General features: G+C 39.4%; 3 protein-coding genes across 7 annotated transcripts; 2 read left to right on the forward strand and 1 right to left on the reverse strand.

Moving 5' to 3' along the window:
* The first annotated feature begins 497 nt into the window (after positions 1–497).
* On the forward strand, positions 498–5,132 carry rnf113a (ring finger protein 113A). The gene is made up of 10 exons (XM_005921828.3): positions 498–679; positions 1,090–1,169; positions 1,573–1,671; positions 1,931–2,038; positions 2,221–2,330; positions 2,653–2,759; positions 4,181–4,270; positions 4,347–4,440; positions 4,522–4,628; positions 4,995–5,132. The coding sequence occupies exons 1-10, from the start codon at positions 574–576 to the stop codon at positions 5,060–5,062; spliced, it is 969 nt and encodes a 322-aa protein (XP_005921890.1). The 5' UTR covers positions 498–573; the 3' UTR covers positions 5,063–5,132.
* Positions 5,133–5,937: 805 nt separating this feature from the next.
* On the reverse strand, positions 5,938–14,650 carry strada (STE20 related adaptor alpha). Of its 3 annotated transcripts, XM_014333435.2 has the most exons (13): positions 14,517–14,650; positions 13,819–13,882; positions 13,298–13,355; positions 11,043–11,071; positions 8,927–9,029; positions 8,062–8,183; positions 7,761–7,869; positions 7,500–7,623; positions 7,227–7,398; positions 6,974–7,078; positions 6,514–6,767; positions 6,355–6,397; positions 5,938–6,185 (listed from the first exon to the last, which is right to left on the reverse strand). In XM_014333435.2, exons 2-13 carry the CDS (start codon positions 13,828–13,830, stop codon positions 6,030–6,032), a joined length of 1,287 nt encoding a protein of 428 aa, XP_014188921.1. In that variant the 5' UTR covers positions 13,831–13,882; positions 14,517–14,650; the 3' UTR covers positions 5,938–6,029. The 3 variants fall into 3 exon arrangements, with proteins under 3 accessions (XP_014188921.1, XP_005921893.1, XP_005921892.1); XM_005921831.3 differs by lacking the exon at positions 11,043–11,071; XM_005921830.3 differs by lacking the exons at positions 11,043–11,071; positions 13,298–13,355.
* A 16-nt stretch (positions 14,651–14,666) lies between these two features.
* ddx42 (DEAD (Asp-Glu-Ala-Asp) box helicase 42) lies at positions 14,667–22,872 on the forward strand. Of its 3 annotated transcripts, none has more exons than XM_005921833.2 (18): positions 14,667–14,756; positions 16,304–16,520; positions 16,641–16,791; positions 16,876–16,937; positions 17,286–17,322; positions 17,610–17,762; positions 17,888–17,992; positions 18,151–18,270; positions 18,355–18,531; positions 18,624–18,752; positions 18,851–18,950; positions 19,054–19,101; positions 19,193–19,290; positions 19,558–19,834; positions 20,004–20,230; positions 20,350–20,460; positions 20,563–20,676; positions 21,560–22,872. In XM_005921833.2, exons 2-18 carry the CDS (start codon positions 16,306–16,308, stop codon positions 22,163–22,165), a joined length of 2,730 nt encoding a protein of 909 aa, XP_005921895.1. In that variant the 5' UTR covers positions 14,667–14,756; positions 16,304–16,305; the 3' UTR covers positions 22,166–22,872. The 3 variants fall into 3 exon arrangements, with proteins under 3 accessions (XP_005921895.1, XP_005921894.1, XP_005921896.1); XM_005921832.2 differs by having other exon boundaries at positions 14,669–14,756; positions 16,299–16,520; XM_005921834.2 differs by having other exon boundaries at positions 14,669–14,756; positions 16,299–16,520; positions 16,876–16,928.
* Positions 22,873–24,450: the final 1,578 nt, after the last annotated feature.

Genomic DNA, 24,450 nt, shown 5'->3' on the forward strand with positions numbered 1-24,450 from the left:
GTTTGTTGTAATCCCCAAAGCCCTCTTTGACCAAACATGTTTTGAAAAAGATATTTTTAATATCAGTTAGACTTTTTACCTGGAAAAATAAAGGAAGTCACTGTCTAAGAGTAACTTAGCCAATTACTTCCTGCAGCTCCTACCTTGTGCCTGGTCAGAAACTTTTGCAATTTATTTGATAGTCATTTAAAACAGTTTAAATAATTATAACTTTTTGACAAGTATCTAAATCCCCCTTTGGCAGACGAACGTGTTCTGGCACAGCTCTAAAAACATAACAGCACTTCATAGAGTTCTAAAGATTTCCAAGACATAACTTAAATTCTCATGAATTATTTTTAAATATGAAATAGGTAAATATCATTGAGCAACCTTTGATTGACTGGCTCGCAAAAATTGCAGCCACTTTCTCACTGAAGTATCATTGTTGTCTTTTTAAATCTAACTTCACAATGCCTGAGTAAATGGACAGGTGTGATTCTCCTTTTGGCCAGTACAGGGACTAACTTGAGATGACTCCTAGACACTAGAGGGTGCTGTGGCGAGAGCAGATATTTACAAAACAGAGTCAAGATGGCGGAATCAGAGAAGCCTCGGGAGGGATCTTGCACTTTTCTGTTTAAAAAATCTAATAGGAAATTCTCTGGGCGAAAGAGAAAAGCAAGCGATAGCGAGAAAGGTTTGTTATTTAACTTACTTTCTGATCATTTAAATTCCAGTGAACTTCCGGTGCCGACAGCGCTCGAGCTTTTTAATGATCGACTACTTGTTTCTGTTCTCGTAGTCCTTTACAGATAACCACTGTGTTATTAACACGGGAAGAGGCAAAACTACTATATCTGATTCCAAAAATCGGAGAAACGATGTAAAGTACCGCAGATGACACATATTTTGTTCCTGTTATAAACAAATTTCACATTCGTGCCTCGTTTACGTTTCCTCGGAATTTGGAACACTGGATGCGCCTGCTGTTTTTTGTCCTCCCAGTTAACTCCGAGATTATTCTAAGATTTTGCAAGTCTGCTGTCAGTTATTGGGCAAGTTACTAGATTTTTTTCACCAAATGTATCTCACTCATGTCCTTTTCAGATGAAAACAGTGATGAGGACCAGACCCTCGTTGTGAGAAAAGAAAAGAAAGAAACTCGCGTCAACCCAATGATTCAGAGGGTAATTAGGGGATTATTCTTTTTTTATTATTATTTATATTTTTTTGACACGTGTTTGTCGAGAATTGTTTTTTTCTGTCTTAATCACTGTGTACCTCGTGCACTGGAAACGGCAAGTATGTATCCAGAATCAGCTGGTACAAAGTTAGATTTGCAAAAGTCTAAATCTGCATTTAGATTTACAAGAGTACTAAAGTATTTAAAAGTGTGTTATGTTAATGCATATATAGATTTTTTTTTTACATTTAGAATTTGGACAAATATTTTTATACACTTGCAAACCTGATATTTTGAAAAAGTTTATAAATCTAATCATGCAAACACACATTTGCAGACAAGACTGCTATGAAAGTAGCCTCAAATGAGACAGAGGTGACTGTTTTTGTTTTGGGATTTTTGTCCAGACAAAGAAAGTGGAGAGAGATGCTGTATCATCCAGTGAAAGTGAAGACGAGAAAGAAGACAAGAAGATGACTGTTTCCTACAAGTCCACACGATCAGCGGTGAGTTGACTTTTTCTATCATACTGACTTTTTAAAGGCTGTCCTTTAAAAGTAAAGGAGATATGAATGACCAAGGTATCCAACCTTTTTGTTGTTTCATCTGTATGCATGCTGATTTGGCCTCTTCTGATTTGCCTTGTGTGTGTGTGTGTTCCCTGTCCTGTATACTGCTTAAGAGCCACACTCTTGCAAACTTATTGATGTGCTCACATATAAGTGTTTAATGTAAATCTTTTTCCCAATCCTATCCAAAAACAAGAAACCAGAGGGACCGGAGGACATGGGTGCAACTGCTACATATCAGCTGGACACAGAGAAAGACAAAGATGCCCAGGCCATTTTTGAAAGGAGTCAGAAAATCCAAGAGGTAGTAGATGTTAAAGCCTTGTAGAAAAGGCTACAACTCCTATCACATAATGACTTGGTTGGAAAACTGTTCTGTTCATATTCACAAATTGTGACTTGAGTGCTAAAATAAAAAAAAATAAAAAAATCCAGTAGTTTCAACTAAATATTGAACTAATGTTCTTCTTTTTCCTCTTGTAATAGGAACTGACAGGTAAAGATGATGATAAAATCTATCGTGGCATCAACAACTACCAAAAATTCATCAAGCCTAAAGACACAACTATGGGCAATGCCTCCTCTGGCATGGTCAGGTGAGCATTAAGGCGAGGCTTATCCATTCCATCACAGTCACATTGTGTCATTAAAAAAATAAAAGTAAACAGAACACCAAATGCACTTCTCTTGTGGATGTGTGTATCATTAAAACTGCTAATAAACCACAAAGACAAAGGAAATCTTGAGCTTTTTAAGGGGCTTGAAATAGACATTAAATAATGCTCCATCTGCTCAAGACTTTCCTATGATGGTGCATGGTTGATGATCATCACTGATGCAGTTTTGGTTTTTTTTTTTAGTTCTGAAATGTAATTAGTTAATACTGATATGTATAATTCAGTTCAATCATTTTAACAGAAAAGGACCAATCAGGGCTCCTGAACACCTGCGAGCCACAGTCAGATGGGACTACCAGCCAGATATCTGCAAAGACTACAAGGAGACTGGTTTCTGTGGTTTTGGAGGTGGGTATGATATTTTAAAATACATGTCTTTTGTATAATTAATCAAACACTTTTCATTTTAATGTCTTTTTAATGACTTCCCTCCATCTATTGAGGAAGAAAAACAACTCAGATTAAATGTTACGTGTTAAATGGGACAAATGTAAGTAAAACCTCCCACTAGTTAGAACAACATACACTCATTGGCCACTTCAATAGGTGTATCTGTTCAACTGCTTGTCGGTTCAAAAATCTATTCAGCCACATAGAAGCAGGCAATTTGGTTTATGTGACTCAAATGTGGCATTGTTGTCGGTGCCAGACAAGCTGATCTTGAGTATTTCAGAAAATGTGGATGCACTGGAATTTTCCCACAGAGCCACCTTTAGGGTTTACAGAGACTGGTTCACAATATTAGGTGAGCTGCAGTTCTCCAGGTGAACTTCCCTTTTTGATGGCAGAAATCAGAGATTGGTCTAACTGCTTGAGCTGATAGGAAGGCAACAGCAATTTAAATGACCACACATTACGCAGAAGAGCATCTCTGAATGGACAACTGTTAAACCTTGATGCAGATGGAGGTTCAGCAACAGAAGACCACACTGGGTTGAACTGGTGACAGCTAAGAACAGAAAACTCAAGCTACAGTTCACACAGGCTCACTCTAACCTGGACGATAGAAGAATCTTGTCTTGTATCAACAGTTCATGCTGCTGCTGCTGGTGTAATATTGTTGGGAAACAGTTTCTTGGCACACTTTGGGTCCCTTAGTACAAGTTGAGTTTGGTTTAAATGCCACAGCATATATGAGTATTGTTGCTGACCATGTCATACTCTTAATGACCACAGCGCATCTTTAGACTTTGCTCCCAGCACAATAATGAAACGTCACAAAGCTCAAACAGGTTTCTTATACATGACATTAAACTCACTGCTTTCAAATGGTCTGCGTTTATAAGAGAAAACACTTTTAACATGTGATGTAATGGGAGAACTTAAGAATTTGGATTTTTCAGGAAGTCAAACCATGCAGTATTTTGTTTAAAAGAAGTCACTATGACAAAAAGGAAAATTCACAAAAACAACAGAAAATCAGGGAAAAGTTAATGGCAATAATATCAAATTCCCTTACAACTTTGTTTTTATTGGGGTATTGTTTTTGTTTTGTGGGAAATTAAACTATTACGTGTATAAATGCATTAGGTGGCACAAGTGTGACTGCAACTGTGCCAAAGCCTTTACAAGAAAAATTTTGGCAGACACTTTTTTGGGTGGTTTTCATAAAACCTTATTTTTTCTTAAGACCTTTTTTCATTGCGATTGAGTTGTGTTTTTTATTCTATTTATCTATAGATTAGAGCAATTTGTAGTGTGTGTGAGACATTTAAGAAAATACTGGTCGTTCAATAAAGCTTGCTCATGATCATCTCTCCTGCTATCAGACAGCTGCAAGTTTCTTCACGACAGATCAGACTACAAACATGGCTGGCAGATTGAGAGGGAACTGGAAGAGGGACGATATGGAGCCAATGGTGAGTTGAGAAGGAACTGCATTTTTGTTCCTACTGTAAACGATCTTTTCCTGAACGCTGTCTTATTTTTATTTAGATGAAGAGAACTATGAAGTAAGCAGTGATGATGAAGACTTGCCCTTCAAGTGCTTCATCTGCCGGGAATCCTATAAGAATCCCGTAGTCACAAAGTAAGACTTTAATGTCATTTTTTTCCTTGCCAAGCTGTTCCCTGTTTTTGGAAACATATTAACAAGTCTAATGTCTCTCAGGTGCAGGCACTTCTTTTGTGAGGTTTGTGCACTTCAGCATTACCGCAAGTCCAAGCGCTGTTATGTGTGCGATACTCAAACCCACGGAGTGTTCAATCCTGCTAAAGGTAGGCAAGATCTATATAAAACAGACGACTTCTTTAAATGTCTTGATTGTCCTTTCTGCATCCTTGGGTCCGCTCAGTTACGAGTGAAATCAATTTTGGCTTTAGACTTTGAGTGAAGGAGTCCATGCAGATGTGTGTTTGCCTACTTTTTGTCACTGCGCACTGGGGTGTGGAGAATTTACATAAAAATGCGTCAACTATGCATGCGATGGCTTCAAAGTATAACAGCAATGATTACTCGGCCATCAGCTTTCCAGCTGTCTTTGAACGCAATAAGTATAATCAAGGTTATAAGATAGTATTGTAATCAGTGCAACTTAATAATACCCATTAATCATGTTTTAATTTACCTTTTTCCCCTCTCAGAGTTGATGGCTAAGCTGGAGAAGCACAATGCCATGACAGACCAACCACCATCCGATGAAGACAATTAGCAAAATCCAAACATTTCCAGCCTCCCCTTACGTGTTTGTCTGTGTAAAATTGAAATAAAACATTTTTTAACAAGGTTTACAGCCTCACTGTGTGGTGCCATCAAAATAAAAAGTTAACGTCAACCACGTTTATTGTTAAAAGTCAAGTTTGAGTTTTGCAACACATTGCTTTGCCCTCACTTTCAAATATACATGCAGACAAAACAAGCACCAATAAAACATTCATTTTTGACATGAGTTAATACCCAGAGTAAGTTCAAGCAAATACATACGTCTATGCTTTGATGGTTAAACTAACACGTTAATCTTAACCTCTGTGCAACAGAACAGTTGCCTGAAACATGAAATGTAGTTTACACTGTAACACAAGCAGAGCTAAGAAATGTGTTTACATGCTGTTAATTTAATTGACCCTCCGGGTAAACGCAAAACCTTCCATCTGGTGCAGAAGACTAACCGAGTCAGCTGTGAGGACCGCTGTGCGCCATTATGGCCTCACTGAGCATATGGGCCGCATCAAGCAGCCCTGTTCTCACACGAGGTAGAGTGTCCCCTCTGAATATTTAGTAGCAGCTTCAAACCAGTTTGTTTTGTGAGACTCTTTAGGCTACAAACACAGACTCTGACCTCAACACTAGCATGAGGAAGTGAGAGTCCTGTTTTGTTTTAGCTCCAGGGGGCTTGTAATGTAAGAGTACAATCTGTAAACAGGTGTAGGTGTGTGTGTGTGTGTGAGAGAGAGAGAGACAAATAGGCAATCAGTGCAGTGCAAGAGTTTGTGCATATCTAAAGAACAAAAGCGTGAGAGATGTCAAAAGAGGCAGGATGGCTGCTGGTTTGTAACCTGGGTCTGAGAACAGCCACTCCTTTTAGTATTATATACATAGGGGCCATAACAAAAACTAATCTTGTCCCATCTGCTCAGAGAGTTTCTCATATGAACATCTTCCCGCCAAATCCTCCACTGTCAGAAGTCCCAGTCATCTACTTCCAGGTGGCTGAGACCGGACTCCAGACTGGCAAGTCCAGAAGGTGAGTCCTGAGGCTGGGAGCTTTCAAAGCTGGTGATAGGCGACACGGGCCGCAACAGCTCAGGTAGGGCCTCTGAAGGTCGCCGTTTGATCTAAGAAAACAAAAAGATTTAGAGAACAAACTGAAACACGACCAATTCATATCTTATTTGCCAAATTTAAATGTTCTAACTCTCCCACAATTGTCTAACACTTTAAATACTATATACTGATACATGTACACAAGTGAAAATGTTATAATTAATTCGATATCTTGCACACCTGTTTGAAGAAGGGATGGCCAACAAGACTGGTTGCAGATGGTCTGAAGAAATGCAATTGGGAAAACAGTTAGTGTCCCAGTCATAACACATTCCTAAAAGCAGTTGCAGTGCATTTATCGCATATATACTTTAAATATGCAGGGAGAGTTTCGCCAACCTTTTTTCTGGGTCTCGCTGTAGACACAGCTCAACGAAGGCGTGGAACTGTGGGGAGAACGTCCGGTTGTATGGGTGTCCTCCTGACGATGACGAGGGTTCACCGTTGGAGTGTCGGACTCCTCCCGGTCCCGGACCCTCACAGATCCCAGAGTCAGCACCAGAACGGGAAGGCTTCATGGACAGCTCCTCTGGTGGTATAGTTGTGGTATCCAGCAAGCATGGCACTGTCCCGTTTAGCTTCTCCAGTAGCATCTGTGGAAATGAGCTAGTATTAGTTTAACCCAATGACCTTCTTGCACACCTTAGAGTTTGTGGTTTTAGTGTTCAGCTTTACCCCTAATCTTCAGTTTAGATCAAAATGAAAATAACACCAATATTGTTGTTTACCATTAAATTACTTTCTACAGTCAAAATGTAACATAGGAGACTATTTAGGGCGTTGACACATCTCGGCTTACCTGTGTAGCTGGCATGTCTTTGAAGGGAACGTGTCCATTGGCTAGTTCACAGGCTGTGATGCCGAGGCTGTAGATGTCTGATCGAGAGTCATAGCCCTGGAGATTCTTCAAAAAAAAAAAATCAAATAGAAACTGTCAGTTTCATCTGTACCCTTCTTCTCATTTTCGTTGTGCATGTAGCATGAAAACTATAGTTCTGCAGCCTCTAACATTGACCGCAGAACAGCATTCACAGTGTTGAAAAATGTAGTACCTGTTGCAACACTTCGGGACTAAGCCACGGCAGCACGTTAACGCTATACTGGGGGAAGTCGTGGACCACTTTGGCCCTTTGGCCATGTCGAATGAGGCTAAAGATGCTCCGCAGACCTGACATGCACACTTGTCCATCTGCAGAGATCAAAACGTGGCTGGCCTTCACACTCCTGCATAACCAAAACATTTAAGATAATCAATATCGTATCAGGTGTGAATGATTGTATTTTAATGACAGGGTAATATACATTAAACCACATGCTTGTCTTACCGGTGCACATATCCCATATGATGGATGTATTCAAGAGCTTTGAGCATGCCTAGCAAAATGTATGCTATAGTCAGCTCACTCATACCATCTGTAAAATGTGTGCAGATGAGATCTCTGGCTGACCCTGCAAGATTCAAAAACAGATGATCGTGATTAGAAAGCTCTCCGACATTAGCAGAGGCCGCTTCATGAATTGTTAACATAAATTTAGTTGCATAACGTATGAGAAACAGCAATAAGGTAAGAAATTGGATTTCTTACCATAAGCCATGAAAGGTGTGATGACCCATAATTCATTTTCAGCTATAAAGACGCTCTTGTATGGTAGAATACTGGGGTGGTGAAACAACTTTGACACATGTAGTTCACCCTGTGAGACAGAAAGGAAACTACATCTTATTATGTCAGAACGAAAGATGGGGAGGAGAAGATTACATAAAATGCAATAGACTACAAGGCTGGCAAACAGATAAATTCTCAATAAAGCACTAAAATGAAATATGGGGAGGAGGGTGACATAAGAGTCAAGTCATGCACACTGAAGGCATTGAGGGATTCAAACCTGCAGGTAGGTAACCATGTCATTAGTACATGACTCCAAGTCAATCCTTCGGATGGCAACATGCTCCCCAGTGGGTCTATATCGAGCCAGGTTAACAGTCATTAAATTGTCCAAGCCCCGACCTACAAGACAATATTCAAATCACTGAGACAAAGTCATCCTCCAGTTCTGTTTGTTTGAATATTTATGTTGTTGTATGTTGTTAAATGCTAAACACACACAACTTAACAATACTTTTTATTTACAATCCAAATACTATCTTTAATAGTAAAAAACAACAACACATCCTTACCATTTAACTACACTTAAAACAATCAAGGCTACATTCATCTTTAGTTTAAGAGGAAGGAAAAACCACCAGGACTCTAAACTACTGATATAGTAGCAGATCCAGCTCATGAGCTATCATAATTCACAGGAAGGTGACCACGGTGTGTGTACATTTGATTAAATTCTGATCAATACTGAAAAAAAGAGCAGTGATAAAAATTTTAAATGAACAGTTGATAGACTTATTGCTATAGAAAAAGCTTATTGTTCCTTTGACCACTTGTTTATATATAACTATTTTTAAGTTGAGTGTTCTTTACTCAAGCATCAATACATTTTGTTTAAAAAATGTCCAGAAATAACAAGAACGACATTAATGAAGGTCACCCAAAGCTACTACCTTAACTATATGGAGGCCAGCTGTGCTTAAAAGGTGCATTAGGAGTCAGGAAAAACCCTAGGTGATCTAGTTTTATGAAGGAAAAAAAAAAAAAAACATCACAAGAAACTGTTCTTTAGCCAGTGCAGGCAAAACAAATCTGTTACTACCAACAAAAACTGAATTAAGTTGAGGAATGTCTTTGATTTTACTTACCAATAACAGCAAGGAGCTCATAAGAGCTGCTGTCAGGAAGGAAACTGCCCATAGTGTCTCGACGAGGGAACGAGGTCAGACTCTCCTGACTGTCCTCATTGGCCTGGAGGAGAAAAGGAAACAGTGAACGAAGATCAGTTCTGGCATGAACCTCAGTGGTCATAGCACTGAACCAAAAGGGTTTGTGAGTGACAGCTGGAGACTTTGTCTTATGTGTGATAGCTGTTAGAAGATCACTAGAGAGGAGACTATGTTAGCATGACCCACAGCACTAGTGGAATTAGAGAAAATTAGCAACACAAACTGGGCAAACTATAAGTCTAATCATTAAAATAATGACCAGAGCTCCACTTAATCAGAATACCTCAATAATTCCTAAGGACATATACGCAATTTTAATTGCTCCAGAGAATTACGGTGCATCAGTTGTATATGGTTACTCCTCTGAACAACACAGTGTAAAAACATGGATGTAGCTTCCAGGCCAATTGTGAAGGGTCTTAATCCCTATCTCATAGGTGTCAACCTCTGGCCCGCGGGCCATTTTTGGCCCGCAGCCTAATTACATTTGGCCCGCGAAGCCATACCAAAATACTATTAGAGATGGCCTACTGGTATTATACAGCTAATATATATATTGTTTAGTATTAAGCTTTGCTTGTTCCATATTCAGTTTTCCAGCAAAACTTATTTGAGTCCATAAGAAAAGATTCATTCTTATATCTGGAGGAAGATTTTTTTTCCAATAAATATTAATGTTAGCCCGCGACTTTGTTCCAGTTTTGAATTTTGGCCCACTGTGTATTTGAGTTTGACACCCCTGCCCTATCTGAAAGCCATGTGTGAACGCTCGTGTGCTAATAACTTGTCAATTACAAGTCACGAACCGATAAGCAAGCAGTTTCAAAGTCAGATCTGCCCCTCTCCATTACATCCGATTGCATTTTTTTGTTTGTTTGTTTGTTTTGCAACCAAGACGCTAATAGTGTAAATGCTCATTTCAAAGCCTCGGAACGAGACTTCATGGTAACTGTGCCATCTTTTAAACCATCTATGCTATGAACTAATTCTCCAATAACAAAAACAGAAGTTAAGCTTAAAACCTTTTACATAACATGTAGAGAACAGCTTATATTTTTGAAAGTGAGGACTCCTGAATTCCATCAGTTTACTTCTGTTAAAATGATGGAAATGGACAGACTGCAGTCAAGCTGTGGAGGCAAATGGCAGCAAGATGTATGAATATTTGGACTGTCTCCATGGTGACCAGCAGTAAGAGACAGGCAAAATTAGAACAGCACCCTTCTTTGATCATAATTGACTCTTACAGGCTGGAGATGGCTTCAAGATCAAGATCAGGAACACACAACTCCGAAAATATCCTCACAGATAAAACTAAGAGTTGTTTCTTGTGTAAACCAAGCCACAAGAAATTATCTTTATGTAGTTTAAATTAAATACACATTAAAACTGGCATGGCAGCAAAGTCAAACATGCTTTGGTAGCCATCGCTTAAGGGAGTGTCGGCAAATGTCATCTAATCACATGGGGTACACTAGACGCTGCCACTGATCAGATTTAGGAAGGGTTACCATGCATTGCAAAAGCTCAACACATGGAACTCCATCCATTAACAAACTGCAGGGACACACGGTCGCAGACATCAAAGTGTGACACTTTCAGCTCACCACCAACTCAACATAGGGGCCGTCACCTCACACAGGAAGTGTGAAAACATACAATATCTTTTTAATGTTACTCAAGACTTTTAGTACGGCTACAAAAACCCATCAAAATCCAAAACAGCAGCTGCCTGAAGGCCAACATGTAAACAGCAGCACACCAAAGGACTCAGACTATTTCAAATAAGCTGTAGGTATGCTTGTCTATAAACCACAAAACAGAAGCCCTTGTGAGTGAGGTGAAAAGGGCTTTCTATGCTACAAGCATGTACAGTGTGTGTCATGAACTGCAAAGTCATGCATATATAAATGTGCAAAGCCTTGAGGGGGTAGTGGATTCTGCTTATTCTGTGTGCGCACATACATATACATGCATGCACGCACATACACAAAAGGCACATGGGGTGATGCAGTGGCAGGAGTACCACACTTACTTTCCTGTGAGAGACTCCCTGAGCTTGCTCTGGGGTAGAAAAACCACATCAATGACATAAAAACATGTACACAAACAAAACAAGAGAAGGATCTGTGTTTAGAGAAGCTTTTGAACTGGTTAACACAGCCTCTGGAAGTAAGGGTTTGCTGCATGACCCAAAATTTGATAAATGAGCTTTGCTGGTTTCACATGATTTGTCTAATTCAGCATCTTTGTCCTTGGTGACCACCCACACAGAATTATCTGTTTTAAAGGCTTCATTCGTTCTTAAAAAAACACAAATTTAAAAAATAAAACAAAACAATCTCACTAAACCCATCAGGCTCTTCCCAGATGTTATTTTAACCATCATGAACACAGCCAAAACAGAAATTAAATACTTGATCCAAATGCAGCTCTGAGCAATGATCTGCATGCATTGAAATGAAAATGAGACAAATACTGTACAACTTCTTATTAAAAACAAACACTTGACAAAAATAACAAGAATATCTCAATTATAATACTAATTATTGAGGAGTCTGACAGCCCAAAGATGAGCTTTGCATTCACAGGATTTTCAGAAAACTTGACCTCTGACCTTAAGGTCTAGGTCACACAGATATGAACTTCTTCAAGATTTTTTGGTAGCTATACATATGGTGTCAATTTGAAAATTGTACGTCGCTTTGTTCTTCAGTTATTGCATTTACAAAATGTGTCGACATCACCCACCTGGCAGGGTGACAACAATACCCCATCAGCCCTTTATGGCTGAGGGGTAAAAACTATATAGAATATCAGAAACAAGAGTTAGCAAATCATTACAACTCTAAACACATTAGCAAAGCAACTCTGTTGCCAATATCAAGATTTTTTTTTTTTTTTTTAAAGTTGCATAAATGTTCCTTGTATGCACGTGGAACTATTCCAAATCTAACCTTAAATAAGTTGCTCAGAGTTAAATGACTTGTCAGCTGGGAAGAAGTAAGACAAAGTGAGAGACACAGACATCCCTTGCTAAGGCTGTGTAATGAGTTTAACATTAGACTCCTTGGAGCCCAATTAACTGAGACACCATACTATGTAGGCTTTACAACAATATGGATGTTTCTTCAGTAACCAATTACATTAAATTATGTATGTGACATTGTAGCGCTGTGAACCCTGCAAAACCTGGAGCACCCTCATTGCAACAGTCCCTCTACACCTCACTAAAGAGTTTCTTGTAGCCTTAAGGTGCAGTCATTAATGAATTAATGCATGAACTGCAGTCACTGAAGGTGGGGACTAAGAAATAGCTGCAGATTGTCCATTTACCTTAACTCTATGTCTCAGACCTCAGATCAGTTTTTATCAATGCTTGCATACTTTTCTGTCAGCTGAGCACTGCAAAACAATTACACCAAACTAATGGCTGTGGACCTTTTGCACAGTTCAGTCACATGCGTGCCTTTCTTGTTTTTTTGCTTTATTTCCACCCTGTTTTCACACTCTGAGTTGCACCAATGCTGAAACCTCGTGAATTGTTTTTATTTTTTTCCCCCAGATCAGGAATCTAAGGGAACCAAAATAATTAAGGCAAAGGCATTTTAATTCCCATCCTTGTTTTAATACTATTGTACCCTCTTCCTATTTAAATAAATAAATCTCCCTCTCACCCCCGAGGCATGGTATGTGCTCCTCAAACTCGGGTCCTCTACTAGAGGCCTGGGACTCTGAAGGTTCTGCCTCTTAGACATTCCTAGGACTGCACTATTTTTTTTCTTTTAGGTATGTTTTATCTTTGTTTGTAACCACATGTTTAAATGATCTGCATTGTTTCACATATGTATCTACTGTGTATCCCATTTTTAATGACCATTTATGTTAATGGTGTACAGTACATGTGGTCAGCTGCAACTTAATTCATTAAAAGGATAAAGTTGCATTTAATTACTTGTGAAATAAAATATTTAATAGTCAAAAATAAGAACTTTTAATACCAAATACAACTTCAGAAGAAGCGTGGCAAGCCCACATGACATCAGTTGTGAGTGCCATCCTGTGATAATGTTCCCTTGTAAAATGAAACAATAAGTTAAGAACGCTGCTGACAGATGATTAGGGGATGGAAAGCTTTCATAATTGTGAAATTCACAGCAAAGTAAATACTCAACTGGAGCAAAGCTTCAGTGAAAACTGAAAGTTGTTTTCTGTTGGTGCTGTTGAATGGTCAGTGGTTTGTGAAAGGTGAACCCTATGGTTAAAAATTAATTTGGCTTTGAGTCTCACCTCCAAACAACTCCAAATCCCGCAGGCTCTCCACACTCAATTTCTCAGATACCCAACGCTGACATACACAGAGAGTTAATGGAAAAAAGGAGAGAAATGCAAGCAAGAATAAGGAAAGGTTACACATAAATATAGGCACATTTAATGTTGCTGAATAAAGTTGGTTAATTTAGTAAGGTGCAGCTGTAGAAGTTTCTTTAATATTGTGCAAGAGAAAGTTGTGCAAAGCTCTGTTTCAAACACATTTAGCAATTGTGTCCAGTCTTGTATATCTATAAGCAGTGCTGGATCGAAAGGCAAAGTGTTTCTTTGCTGTGTGAACTTTAGAAACATGAATACACTAATGATGAATCCCTTAAAGGGATTAATCCTTCTCTTGGTACAGTGGCAATCTTCAGTGGGCATAATGAATAAAAGCATACAATTAGACATAAGGCATGGTCTGGCTTAAGAATCAATCCTCATGATACCAGCCCTGCAAGACAATACAAGAATTTAGAAGAATTTGACCAAATACTTACAAGAAAAGACATCGATCCTCTCAAGTGTGTTACATTTGATGCCGAAAACAGATAAAGGGAATAACTGTGGAAACAAGAAAGAAAGAAAAAAAATGTATGTAGCGGTCTAGCCTCACTCAGTTGTAGTAGTGGTTAATTAAATTAAATATAATCAATACATATTACAATTATTTCACAGAATAAATGTGAAATTTAACACAAGTTGTAGACAATAACATGTCTAATGCTTTGGTACGTCGCCAAACAAGCAAAGCCAGTCTTTCCTCGTTTTCATTTCGCTTACAAGTTATCGCAGTTCATTAAAGCGCTTACTAAACCTTGTATAGAAAAATAAAACAACCAGCTAAATGACCTGTAGAAGTAACTATTGGTTTGACGGATGACATCTCTTTTCTTGTCATTTTAAGCCTAGAAGCGGTCGGAGTTTACGTTTCAGTATTGATGATGGCTACGCAAACAGATTTGCTGAGCGACTGTCAGCAACAACAAAAAAGGAGAAGAAGAAGGAGAAGCGTGAATAAAGCGAAAGAAAATAAAGAAATCATTCACTAGTACCACAATAATATTATTGTTATTATTGGGGGGGTACTCGCTAATGTTGCTATGATGGAGGACACAGGGTGGCATAGTTAGCTAAAACGGCGACATCAACCTGTTTTAGTCAGAAACGCCATTATTTTAACACCTCGATAACTCACCCGTATAATGCTCGGAGCAGAAATGCCTTGTTGATGTGATACCGTCTTAGACTAACTTATTTGGCGCACCATCCTCTCCGGCAGGATGTTTTTGATAGCTCTCTACTAAGCTTTATGGGTTGCGCGCCGTGTCGCCAGCGAATGACGAAACGCGCAAAAAGAAACCTCGCGCACACGGTTGACGCAAGCACCGTGGGGGACTAGTGAAAACAGAGGCGCTTTTATTGGAATAAGAAACAGGTAAATAAATACTCCCTACCGTTTAGCACTACAAAGGCTCGATGCTTTCGGCTAATGAAAAAAAAATGAAGCTCTGTGCTGCGCTTGGCTGTGAAAGGGCCTCGTTCACGGCAAAGTTTCGATCCTAACGTCGCACACCTCCTCGGCCTTACTGCGGCCTTGAGCTAACGCTAACATTTGGTGCAGATAAATCATGTCCAAGTGCTGTTATTGTCCAACTGCTACGACGCAAACAACCTCTCGAAGCTAGCAGGGCAATCAAAATGTATTGTGTTTACTTTTATCTTCGTATTTAGCGTATGCGATAAGCTTTAGGAACCGTAACGTCGATGCTTTGCTGTTGCTTTTTAACAAATATGCATACCGCCAATAGACAGCAGTTTCTGTAGTACCGTTATAGATATCAATAAAGGCGTTTCATGAATTTTGTGTATTTATCATAGTAGTCGTATTGACGTGAATAGTCGTAGATGCTCGTCTGCGCATGTGTTGTTCAGCTAAAGTTGGTTTCCGCAGTAGGGGATGTAATGTACTTACAATCCGTATTATTTGTTAGTAAACTCGTCATTATCCACCGAAATGCCCTTGTTAGAAGTGGACGCTATTGACTATGTGACCGGCTAAAGAGAGAGGTGTCCATAATGCTGAGTCAGATTGTGCTGAGGGCACCTTTAATAAAGAGCCACGAAGTATAGAAAAGGTCAGATGGAGCTGCACTTTGTCTTTCTGAATCAAGAAAAAGTGTATGATAGGATTCTAAGAGAGGAACTGTGTTATTGCATGAGGCAGTGGGGACTGGGAGAGAAGCATGTAAGCGTGGTGCAGGACATGTGTGAGGACAGACAGTGGTGAGGTATGAAGTAGGTGTGACAGATGGGTTCACTGTGGGGGTAGGATTACATCAAGGATCGGCTCTGAGCCCCTTATTGTTTGCAGTGGAGGTGGACACATTGAAAGATGAGGTCAGGTTGGAGTCTTCGTGGATTATGGTGTTCGTAGATGACGTTGTGATTTGTAGTGAGAATAGTGAGCTGGAGGAAGCGAACTGGTGAGAGTTATGGTCTGGAGAGAATAGGAATGGAGGGCAGTATAACCAAGACAGATTACATGTGCACAAATTAGAGGGAGACAGGTGTAACAGTGAAAGGTAGTCAAGGTGGATGAGTTTAAATACCTGGGGTCAACCATCCAAAGCAACGGACAGTGGAGACAGGGTGGAGACAGGAGCCTGAGCTGAGTTGAACATGATCAGGTTTTAGTTGGGATGGACAAAATTAGAAGTGAGTACATCAGACGAACAGCTCAGGCCAGCAACACTAAAGAGGCAAGTTTGAGATGGTTTTTAAAAACTGAGCTGCCTGTAAGGAGGAAGAGAGGAGGATCACAGAGGTTGGTGGATGTAGTGAAGCAGGGTTGGTGTGACAAAGGAGAAAGAAGAACTGAAAGAAGAACTATTTTTTAACTTTAAATTGAGAAGTGTAACAGGGCTGGTTTAAGATTTTAGAGACTTCTCTAAGAGCTCTTTTTTTAAATTCTTTTCAGAACAGCCATGAACTGGAACAAAGGTGGTCCTGGTGTGAAGCGAGGTTTTGGCTTTGGGGGGTTTTCACTCGCAGGAAAAAAAGAAGAGCCTCGCCTTCCTCAACAATCACACACATCATTTGGAGGCCCAGGATCTGGAAGTGGTGGATATGGGAAGAACCAGCAGCTCCCATCATTCTACAAAATAGGGACCAAAAGAGCTAATTTTGATGAGGAAAATGCGTGAGTATTACATATCTCACATATGTACAGTAATAGAAATATTAATTTCAGCCCTTGATAGCAGCACATGCTAGGATTGTGAGTAAATGTATAAGCTGCATATGTCCTCTTTTCAATTAGATATTTTGAAGATGATGAAGAGGAGTCCAGCAGTAACGTGGATCTGCCTTACATCCCAGCTGAAAACTCACCCACACGGCAACAGATGCAGTCAGGTGGTGGCTCAGACAGCGAAGATGACCCTTTGGATGCTTTCATGGCCGAAGTTGAGGTGAGTAGAATTTTACAGATAAGCAGAGACTCAAACTAAACTAAATTCTGCCTTTAACAGATTTATTTTATTTTTATTTTTCAGAACCAAGCAGCTAAAGACATGAAGAAACTCGAGGAGAAGGAGAAGGAGAAAAAGTCAGTCAAGTAAGACTCTATATTTGCTTGTTTTTATGCTTAATTTAGGTGTTAGGCATTAAATAAAATAATTTCAACAGGAAAAAAGAAATTGCCCACAATTGGATCAGAATTTCGTTTAATTTTAAATGTGGCTTAAGTTGCCAAAAGCTGTTAAACTTTACTCAAACCTTATCATTCAAATTTCTCCAAGAAAAAAATGTAAATAAAAATAAAAATCCAACAGTACCTTTGCTAAATTAAAAAAAAAGATATTGTGAGGTAAGCAGATTGATCGTACTCATAGTGGGATGTGGGCTGTCTTTGGTGTACGAACGAGCCGCAGGGAAGTTTTTTTTTCTCCGCTTGTCATTTCAGGGGTATTCGTGATGACATTGAAGAAGAAGATGAGCAAGTGAGTGAGCCCTCCAAAGTTTTTAATCCTCTACTTTGCTGGTCAGAGAGGTCTACCCTCTCTAATGTTATAAAGCCTCATGTCTTCCCTTTTTTTTGACCAGGTTGCATATAGGATCAATATTTTTAAATGCATTTCATTCTTGTTTTTAAATTGTTGAGTATTCTTTAACCCGTATGTTAAGCTTGTGCTATAAAGCTGAAAGTCTCATTTGTCACTTCATCCTGGAGGCTGTAGTAAGGCTGTACTAGCTCACTTTTTCACCTGAAATGATTTAATCTCTGCAGGAAGCTTACTTCCGCTACATGGCAGAGAATCCCACCGCTGGGCTGACACAGGAAGAGGAGGAGGAAAACATTGATTATGACAGTGATGGGAATCCAATTCCCTCTACAACCAAGAAAATTATCATGCCACTTCCTCCTATTGACCACTCAGAGGTAAAGTTCATAATTCTCACTGAAAACACACAATTGTTTGGGGGGGTTGTTGTTGTTTTTGTATTTCTCACATATGATAACTATTTGATTGTACATTTTGCTGCCTTTTTTGCAATTTTTCATAGATTGATTATCCACCCTTTGAGAAAAACTTTTACGAAGAGCATGAGGAACTCAGCAGCTTGACAGGAACTCAGGTGCTGGAGTTGAGGCATAAACTGAACTTACGAGTAAGTCTGTTATTCATTTTTTGTACCTGAGAAGGGATAGGGATGTAGTTTAAGCTTTCTTTTCTAGTCTTATTTTCTTTATCACCGATATTACTAGCAACATGGATCGCGAAATAAAGATTAAGTTATTTGTTGCTCATTGTTTTGTTCTTTCTCAGGTATCTGGTGCTGCCCCTCCAAAACCTTGTACCAGCTTTGCCCACTTTAATTTCGATGAGCAACTAATGCACCAAATTCGGAAGTCTGAATATACTCAGCCCACACCAATTCAGTGTCAGGTATGTTGTAATTTAATGTTTTGATATTCACATGGGTGAAAATTTAATAAGTTGTTATTAATGGGGAATAAATTTTGATTTTAGGGTGTCCCCATTGCGCTGTCAGGACGTGATATGATAGGTATTGCAAAAACGGGCAGTGGCAAAACTGCAGCTTTTATCTGGCCAATGCTGGTTCATATCATGGACCAAAAGGAACTGGAGCCTGGGGAAGGACCCATCGCAGTCATCGTGTGCCCTACCAGAGAGCTTTGTCAGCAGGTAAGAGAAGGTTGGAGTATAAAGGGTATATTTGAAATTACAATGTTAAAAGCGTTGGCTCAGTATGGTGTGTAACTGTTAATATTTACTAGATCCATGCAGAATGTAAGCGCTTTGGGAAAGCCTACTCATTGCGTTCAGTGGCTGTATATGGAGGAGGCAGCATGTGGGAGCAAGCCAAGGCTTTGCAGGACGGTGCAGAGATTGTTGTGTGCACTCCAGTAAGAACCTTTTTTCATTTCTCCTGGTTAAAGATGAAGCATTTGCTGCACTGTTGCAAAATAAGCATTAAGTTCACTGCACGTGTGTGTTTGCACAGGGTCGTCTGATAGACCACGTTAAAAAGAAGGCCACGTCTCTGCAGAGAGTAACATACCTGGTGTTTGATGAGGCTGATCGAATGTTTGATATGGGCTTTGGTGGGTTATCATTGTCACTGCTCTAGGAAAGATGTTGTGCTTTTATTCTTTCTAATTTACAGTATGTTGAAATCATTTTTTGTTTTCTTTCTTTTTGCTTTAGAATATCAGGTTAGATCCATTGCCAGCCACGTTCGCCCAGACAGACAGAGTAAGTGATATGATTCATTATTTTTTTTAATGCAAATACTGGAACTACTGAGAATTTATATATTAATATTGATTCATTAATTTCTTCTCAGCTCTTCTGTTTAGTGCTACATTTCGGAAGAAGATAGAGCGGCTTGCTAGAGACATTTTGGTTGATCCCATTCGTGTCGTGCAGGGAGACATTGGAGAGGTAAATATAGCTTTTAATGTTAATGCTTCTTAAATGTTCACAGGGTGGTGAAGTACATAGAATTCAACTTTTCCTAACTTTCGATTTTTAAAACGTAGTTTCATGTCTACTCAAATGTTCTGCTGCAAAATAGACAAAGTTTTGTAAGACATTTTTGTCTTTAAAGCTCTGTTTTAAAAAGTACATAACATGTTTTTTTAGGCTTTCATTAAAATGCAAACAAAAAAATGCCCTGACACTGCTTTTATTTTAATCCTCTCTAAAAAGGCCAATGAGGATGTGACTCAGGTAGTGGAGATGCTGGTCAGTGGGTCTGATAAATGGGGCTGGCTGACTCGCCGGCTGGTCGAATTCACCTCCACAGGATCGGTCCTCATTTTTGTCACCAAGAAGGCCAACTGTGAGGAGCTAGCTACTAACCTGAATCAAGAGGGCTACAGCCTGGGCCTCCTGCATGGTGATATGGACCAGAGTGAGAGGAACAAGGTCATCAGTGATTTCAAGAAGAAGAACTTGCCCGTTCTGGTGGCCACTGATGTAGCTGGTGTGTACACGATGTAGTTCTGATTGACACTAAGGTTTCCTTGTTCCCTTTTCTTTACGTTTTCATCACTTTCTGTAGCAACTTAATTTTCTTCAAGCTGAGAAACACATGCATGTATGAACGCAATTGTAATCTAACATTTCCTTGCTCCCTTTTTTCCTCTTACTAGCTCGTGGTCTGGACATCCCATCAATTCGTACGGTGGTGAACTACGACGTTGCACGAGACATCGACACACACACCCACAGGATCGGTAGAACGGGTCGTGCTGGAGAGAAAGGTGTGGCCTACACTCTCCTCACTAATAAAGACACATCATTTGCTGGGGACCTGGTGCGGAATCTGGAGGGAGCTAATCAGGCTGTTTCCAAAGAACTGATGGACTTGGCCATGCAGGTTAGATAAATCACTGATTCACAAATAATATTTATCTGGACTAAATGCATCACTTTATTAATTGATATTTTTTTTGTAAACTTTGCTCAATTTGCATTGTTTTGGGTTTTTTTTCCCAGAATCCCTGGTTCAGGAAGTCACGATTCAAGGGTGGCAAAGGAAAGAAAATGAATATTGGTGGAGGTGGTCTTGGTTACAGAGAGAGACCCGGCCTTGGGGCTGAAAGTTCTGTAAGTTAAAACCTAATGATTGTAATCATTAATGCACACTGTAAATTAATTAGCAAAATGCCCATAATAACAGATAATGACTTATAACTGTTTTCTTTACAGGATCGTAGCAGCACTAGTAGCTTGTTGTCTTCCACTAGTAGCTATGAAGGCTACAGCAAACCAACTACTGGGGCAATGGGGGATCGCATGTCTGCAATGAAACAAGCCTTCCAGGTACTCACTAATTCAATTTTTCTGCCATTCTCCTTTATGGTCTATAATTATTCCTACCTAGAGAGATTTCAAATGCACGTTTACGACGTAGTATTAGGGCCACATTAAGAAAAAAAATATTATTGATAATTTTGAGAATAAAATAAAAGTTGAAAATCGAATTAGAGAAAAAATTCAAAATGTGGAGATTACATTTGTTGTTTCGAGACAAATTCCCACGGCTGCTGTATCCTCAGAGTTACTGAAATCGTACTTCAGACTCAGCTTAAGTGACAAGGAAAGAAATGATTTCTCTTTTAGCACATAAACACAGTGTGGTGATAAGAACGACGGTGAAAAGAAGATTCAGAAGCTGCATTTGGTCAAACAGAAAAACCACACAAACTTGGAAGAGTGCATTTGTACAAAATGGAAGGGCTGGTAATGGACAGAGGCAAGATTATCGATGGTTCCACCCTCGTTCAATAAAGAGGATGTATGTTATATCTACACAAGGCATTTTGTAGAGGGTATAGCAGCCGTGACAGTTTGCCTTAAACCGACAGCAGTAATCTGCACGATTCAACTTTTAACTCAAATTAGTATTTCGACTTTTTTCTCAAAATGATCAATAATATTTGTTTTTCCTCAGTGTGGCCCTAATACTCCTTTGTTAGACTTACCTCCATGTATTATGTATAAAGATTTCTGTAACTCCTCAGTGCTTAATGCAGTATTTTTTGTTTAGCCGCTTAAATCAAAGCTGAAAAGCAGTTCAGTTGCATCTTGATGAGTTCATCTTAAACTTACTGTGTACGCTTACTTTGGACATTCTTTGTTAGAAAGGAATAAATGCCTTAGGTTTAAGATAGTTAGTCATTCATAATGTCTCTTTTTCCTCTAGGCTCAATATAAGAGCCACTTTGTAGCTGCATCCAGCGGCCCCCCAAAGCTCAGTGCCAAGTCTAGTGGCTCCTCAGGATGGACCAGTGCCGGCAGCCTGAGCTCTGTGCCAACAGAATCTGCCAATGGCTCAGAACGGTCTCACAGTGCTACCTTGTCCATGGTGGGTTTCACCAGTGCTGGCTCCCTGAGCTCAGTGGCCCCCACCAGTCAAACCAGTTCACTCCAGAGCTACACTCCACCTGCACCTCCGTCACAGAGAGAGAGCTCACGTGATAGACACGGGGACGACCGGGGGCGTCACGGTGACAGTCAACACCGCCATAGCGACAGGAACGATCGATACAGTAGCGAGGATCGCTACGGAGACCGGGATCGTCACGGGGATAGAGATAGAGATCGTGACCGCCACGGCGACCGTGATCGCCACAGCAGCAGCCGCCACAGTGACAGTCGTAACGGAGATGGAAGCAAGAGGGACAGAGATGATCGGAGGAGTGATAGGGATGGGGGAGACAGGGGGAGTGGAGATGGGAGGGACAGAGGAAGCGATAGCTTTGCTGTCCCTGAACCACCTAAACGTAGAAAGAGCAGATGGGACAACTAAAGAGAACATAAACACATTAATCGATCTTTATGTGCACCCAACTGCTCCATAACAAGCTTGTCTGTATAGGCAGATAGCAGAGCATATCAGAGGCTGACACAAGCACAGAACCGTAGGGGATATTTTATAGATTTCGATTAGATAGGAAGTGTACCAAACCTCCTATCAGGCTGGTTAGGACATCATGGTTTGGAGTTTAACAGTTTGGTCAGATCAGCATAAGCGGCTCCGAGACAGCTACTGTACATATACCATCTAAGACTGTTGTTATTGTAAGTCAAGTCAAGCAATACAGCTGTAATAAATCCTCCTGTCCATTAAAAACAATCAAATTAGGATGTGTTATCGTTGTTTGTCTCACTGGCCTCATGCTTTTGGCTTGCAAACTTGATGCTTTATTTTCTCCAGTGGTTTTTTGCCAAGTGTGTTTGTATTTTTGCATTTTGTTAATCTACAAAGCAAACTGTTTGATTTCTGAAGGCGCACTGTGATGATTCACAGTCACTCGAGTACATGTCAAAACAAATATGTATAGTTCTTTTTGTGTCTTGTATTCAAGTTTTAGTGAAGTGCCTCTCTTTGGCATTTAGTCTGTATTCCAAAATGTTTTCAAGAAAATGCATTTGTTTGAGAGGAATTTCAAGTGTATATTGACATGGAAAATGAGAGGTTTTTGATTAAAAGGACTCCTTTGGCACATGCTTTTATATATTCATTTTTGGCTTTCATTACATAGTGATAGGGTCAGAAAGTTGGGATTGAGATGGGATGACATGATGCAAAGGGACTGGAGTGAAATGAAACCCAGCCTGCCACATTAAGAACTAAGCTCTTGTTGTATGGGCTGTTGCTTTAGCATCATGTGACATAAAAGGAGTTTTTACTGCTGATGTTAAAATCCAAAAAGGTGACATGAAAGATGGGAGTTGTATATTTCTCTAAAGTGGTTTAAATTCATTTAATTTAAACTTAAACAGTTCCTGGCAGCAAACAACCACAAAAAAGTGGTTTTGTCATTTCTCACTGTGGCCACTGGGGGGCATAAATGGTTGTGATGCGCATCATTACACATAATCGTAGCGGTGTCAAACATATTTTTGCAGGCAGCTCAGATATTTGCGTATAATCCCTGTGCAAATTTTATTCACATAAACTACAAAGCAAAAAGTAAATAACTAGCATGTCACAATTTTACTCCCCCTTTTCAAAAAAGTTTAACCAATTTTCTCTTCCATATTTGGCATTCACTTCACATAACGATTGGTTTAACTGCTTCAGTGTGTTGCACACTGCTCAACACTATGACCTGTATTTTCAAATTAATTCTACCATGGCTACCTATTTTACTAACATTTACTGGCTTCTAGTCTGGAGCTTTTGATCAAAATGAAGTGTAATTTCCTGTGTGTAAGAGCTTCAAAGAAGGCAACTGGACATATTTAACTTCTTTGAAGATGTTTCACCTTTCATCCAAGATGCGTCTAAAAGATGAAGAGTTCCAGGTATTTAAACCCTAGTGGGAGTTGCTTCTTAAGTGGGGGTGATTTATTTATTTATTTTATTTTTTTAAGTCGATGATGCAATGTCCTCGAATAACTTAAAGACGTCCAATCACTGTCTAAACTTTCAAGCTCTTAAGACTACCGTGACCGGGATCACCAAGAACCTACACAGATCTAAGACTATCTACTTTTGATGGAGCATTTCTACATTATTATGAGGATATATATGGATATAAATACATTAGTCTTCTTACATTATGTACTTTATTTTGGTAACTTGTAATCTCCTGGTTTAAGAATTGATTGAATCGGGAAACAAATATAATGAATAAGGTGAAAAGCTGATAGTTGATAAAGCAAATAAATATGTGTGCTGATAATATATCACACATTATCACACGATTAGATTTTTGTGTTATGATGAACAGCCTAAGATGTCTAAAGAAACAAAGGTGCACTTTTACCATAACATCTCAGTTTGTCCACATTGAGTGATTTTACTGTTATCACTTAAATATTACTCACATTCATATATATATATCTTTTTTTTTTACTCATACTAACAACTCGAAGTGTTTACCATACATTCACGAAACACTTTATTTTATGCACTTCAAGGACTTTACCTATCTCTTACCCATAGCCAATTCAGAATTCACAGATAATCTAATATGCATGTATTTTGACTGTGGAAGGAAGTCTAAGTACCCTGGGGAAAAGATGCAAACTCCACACAGGAAGGCTATAGCTCGGGTTCAAACAGTGCAGCTTTTAAAGGCACAA

The sequence above is a fragment of the Haplochromis burtoni genome, unplaced genomic scaffold, assembly GCF_018398535.1.
Source record: "Haplochromis burtoni strain Fernald_Lab_line unplaced genomic scaffold, NCSU_Asbu1 Contig_52, whole genome shotgun sequence".
Taxonomy (NCBI): domain Eukaryota; kingdom Metazoa; phylum Chordata; class Actinopteri; order Cichliformes; family Cichlidae; genus Haplochromis; species Haplochromis burtoni.

What these genes read in the sequence shown, in the direction of transcription:
- strada (XM_014333435.2), bottom strand. An exon ending in CATATGGGATATGTGCACCG is followed by an intron (nt 7,399 to 7,499) that starts GTAAGACAAGCA and finishes TTGGTTATGCAG; the next exon opens with GAGTGTGAAGGCCAGCCACG. An exon ending in AAGACATGCCAGCTACACAG is followed by an intron (nt 6,768 to 6,973) that starts GTAAGCCGAGAT and finishes TCATTTCCACAG; the next exon opens with ATGCTACTGGAGAAGCTAAA.
- rnf113a (XM_005921828.3), top strand. Translation starts at nt 574, where the DNA reads ATGGCGGAATCAGAGAAGCCTCGGGAGGGATCTTGCACTTTTCTGTTT. An exon ending in TGGTTTCTGTGGTTTTGGAG is followed by an intron (nt 2,760 to 4,180) that starts GTGGGTATGATA and finishes TCCTGCTATCAG; the next exon opens with ACAGCTGCAAGTTTCTTCAC. An exon ending in GGGACGATATGGAGCCAATG is followed by an intron (nt 4,271 to 4,346) that starts GTGAGTTGAGAA and finishes ATTTTTATTTAG; the next exon opens with ATGAAGAGAACTATGAAGTA.
- ddx42 (XM_005921833.2), top strand. Translation starts at nt 16,306, where the DNA reads ATGAACTGGAACAAAGGTGGTCCTGGTGTGAAGCGAGGTTTTGGCTTT. An exon ending in AATTTTGATGAGGAAAATGC is followed by an intron (nt 16,521 to 16,640) that starts GTGAGTATTACA and finishes CTTTTCAATTAG; the next exon opens with ATATTTTGAAGATGATGAAG. An exon ending in GGTGGCCACTGATGTAGCTG is followed by an intron (nt 19,835 to 20,003) that starts GTGTGTACACGA and finishes TCCTCTTACTAG; the next exon opens with CTCGTGGTCTGGACATCCCA.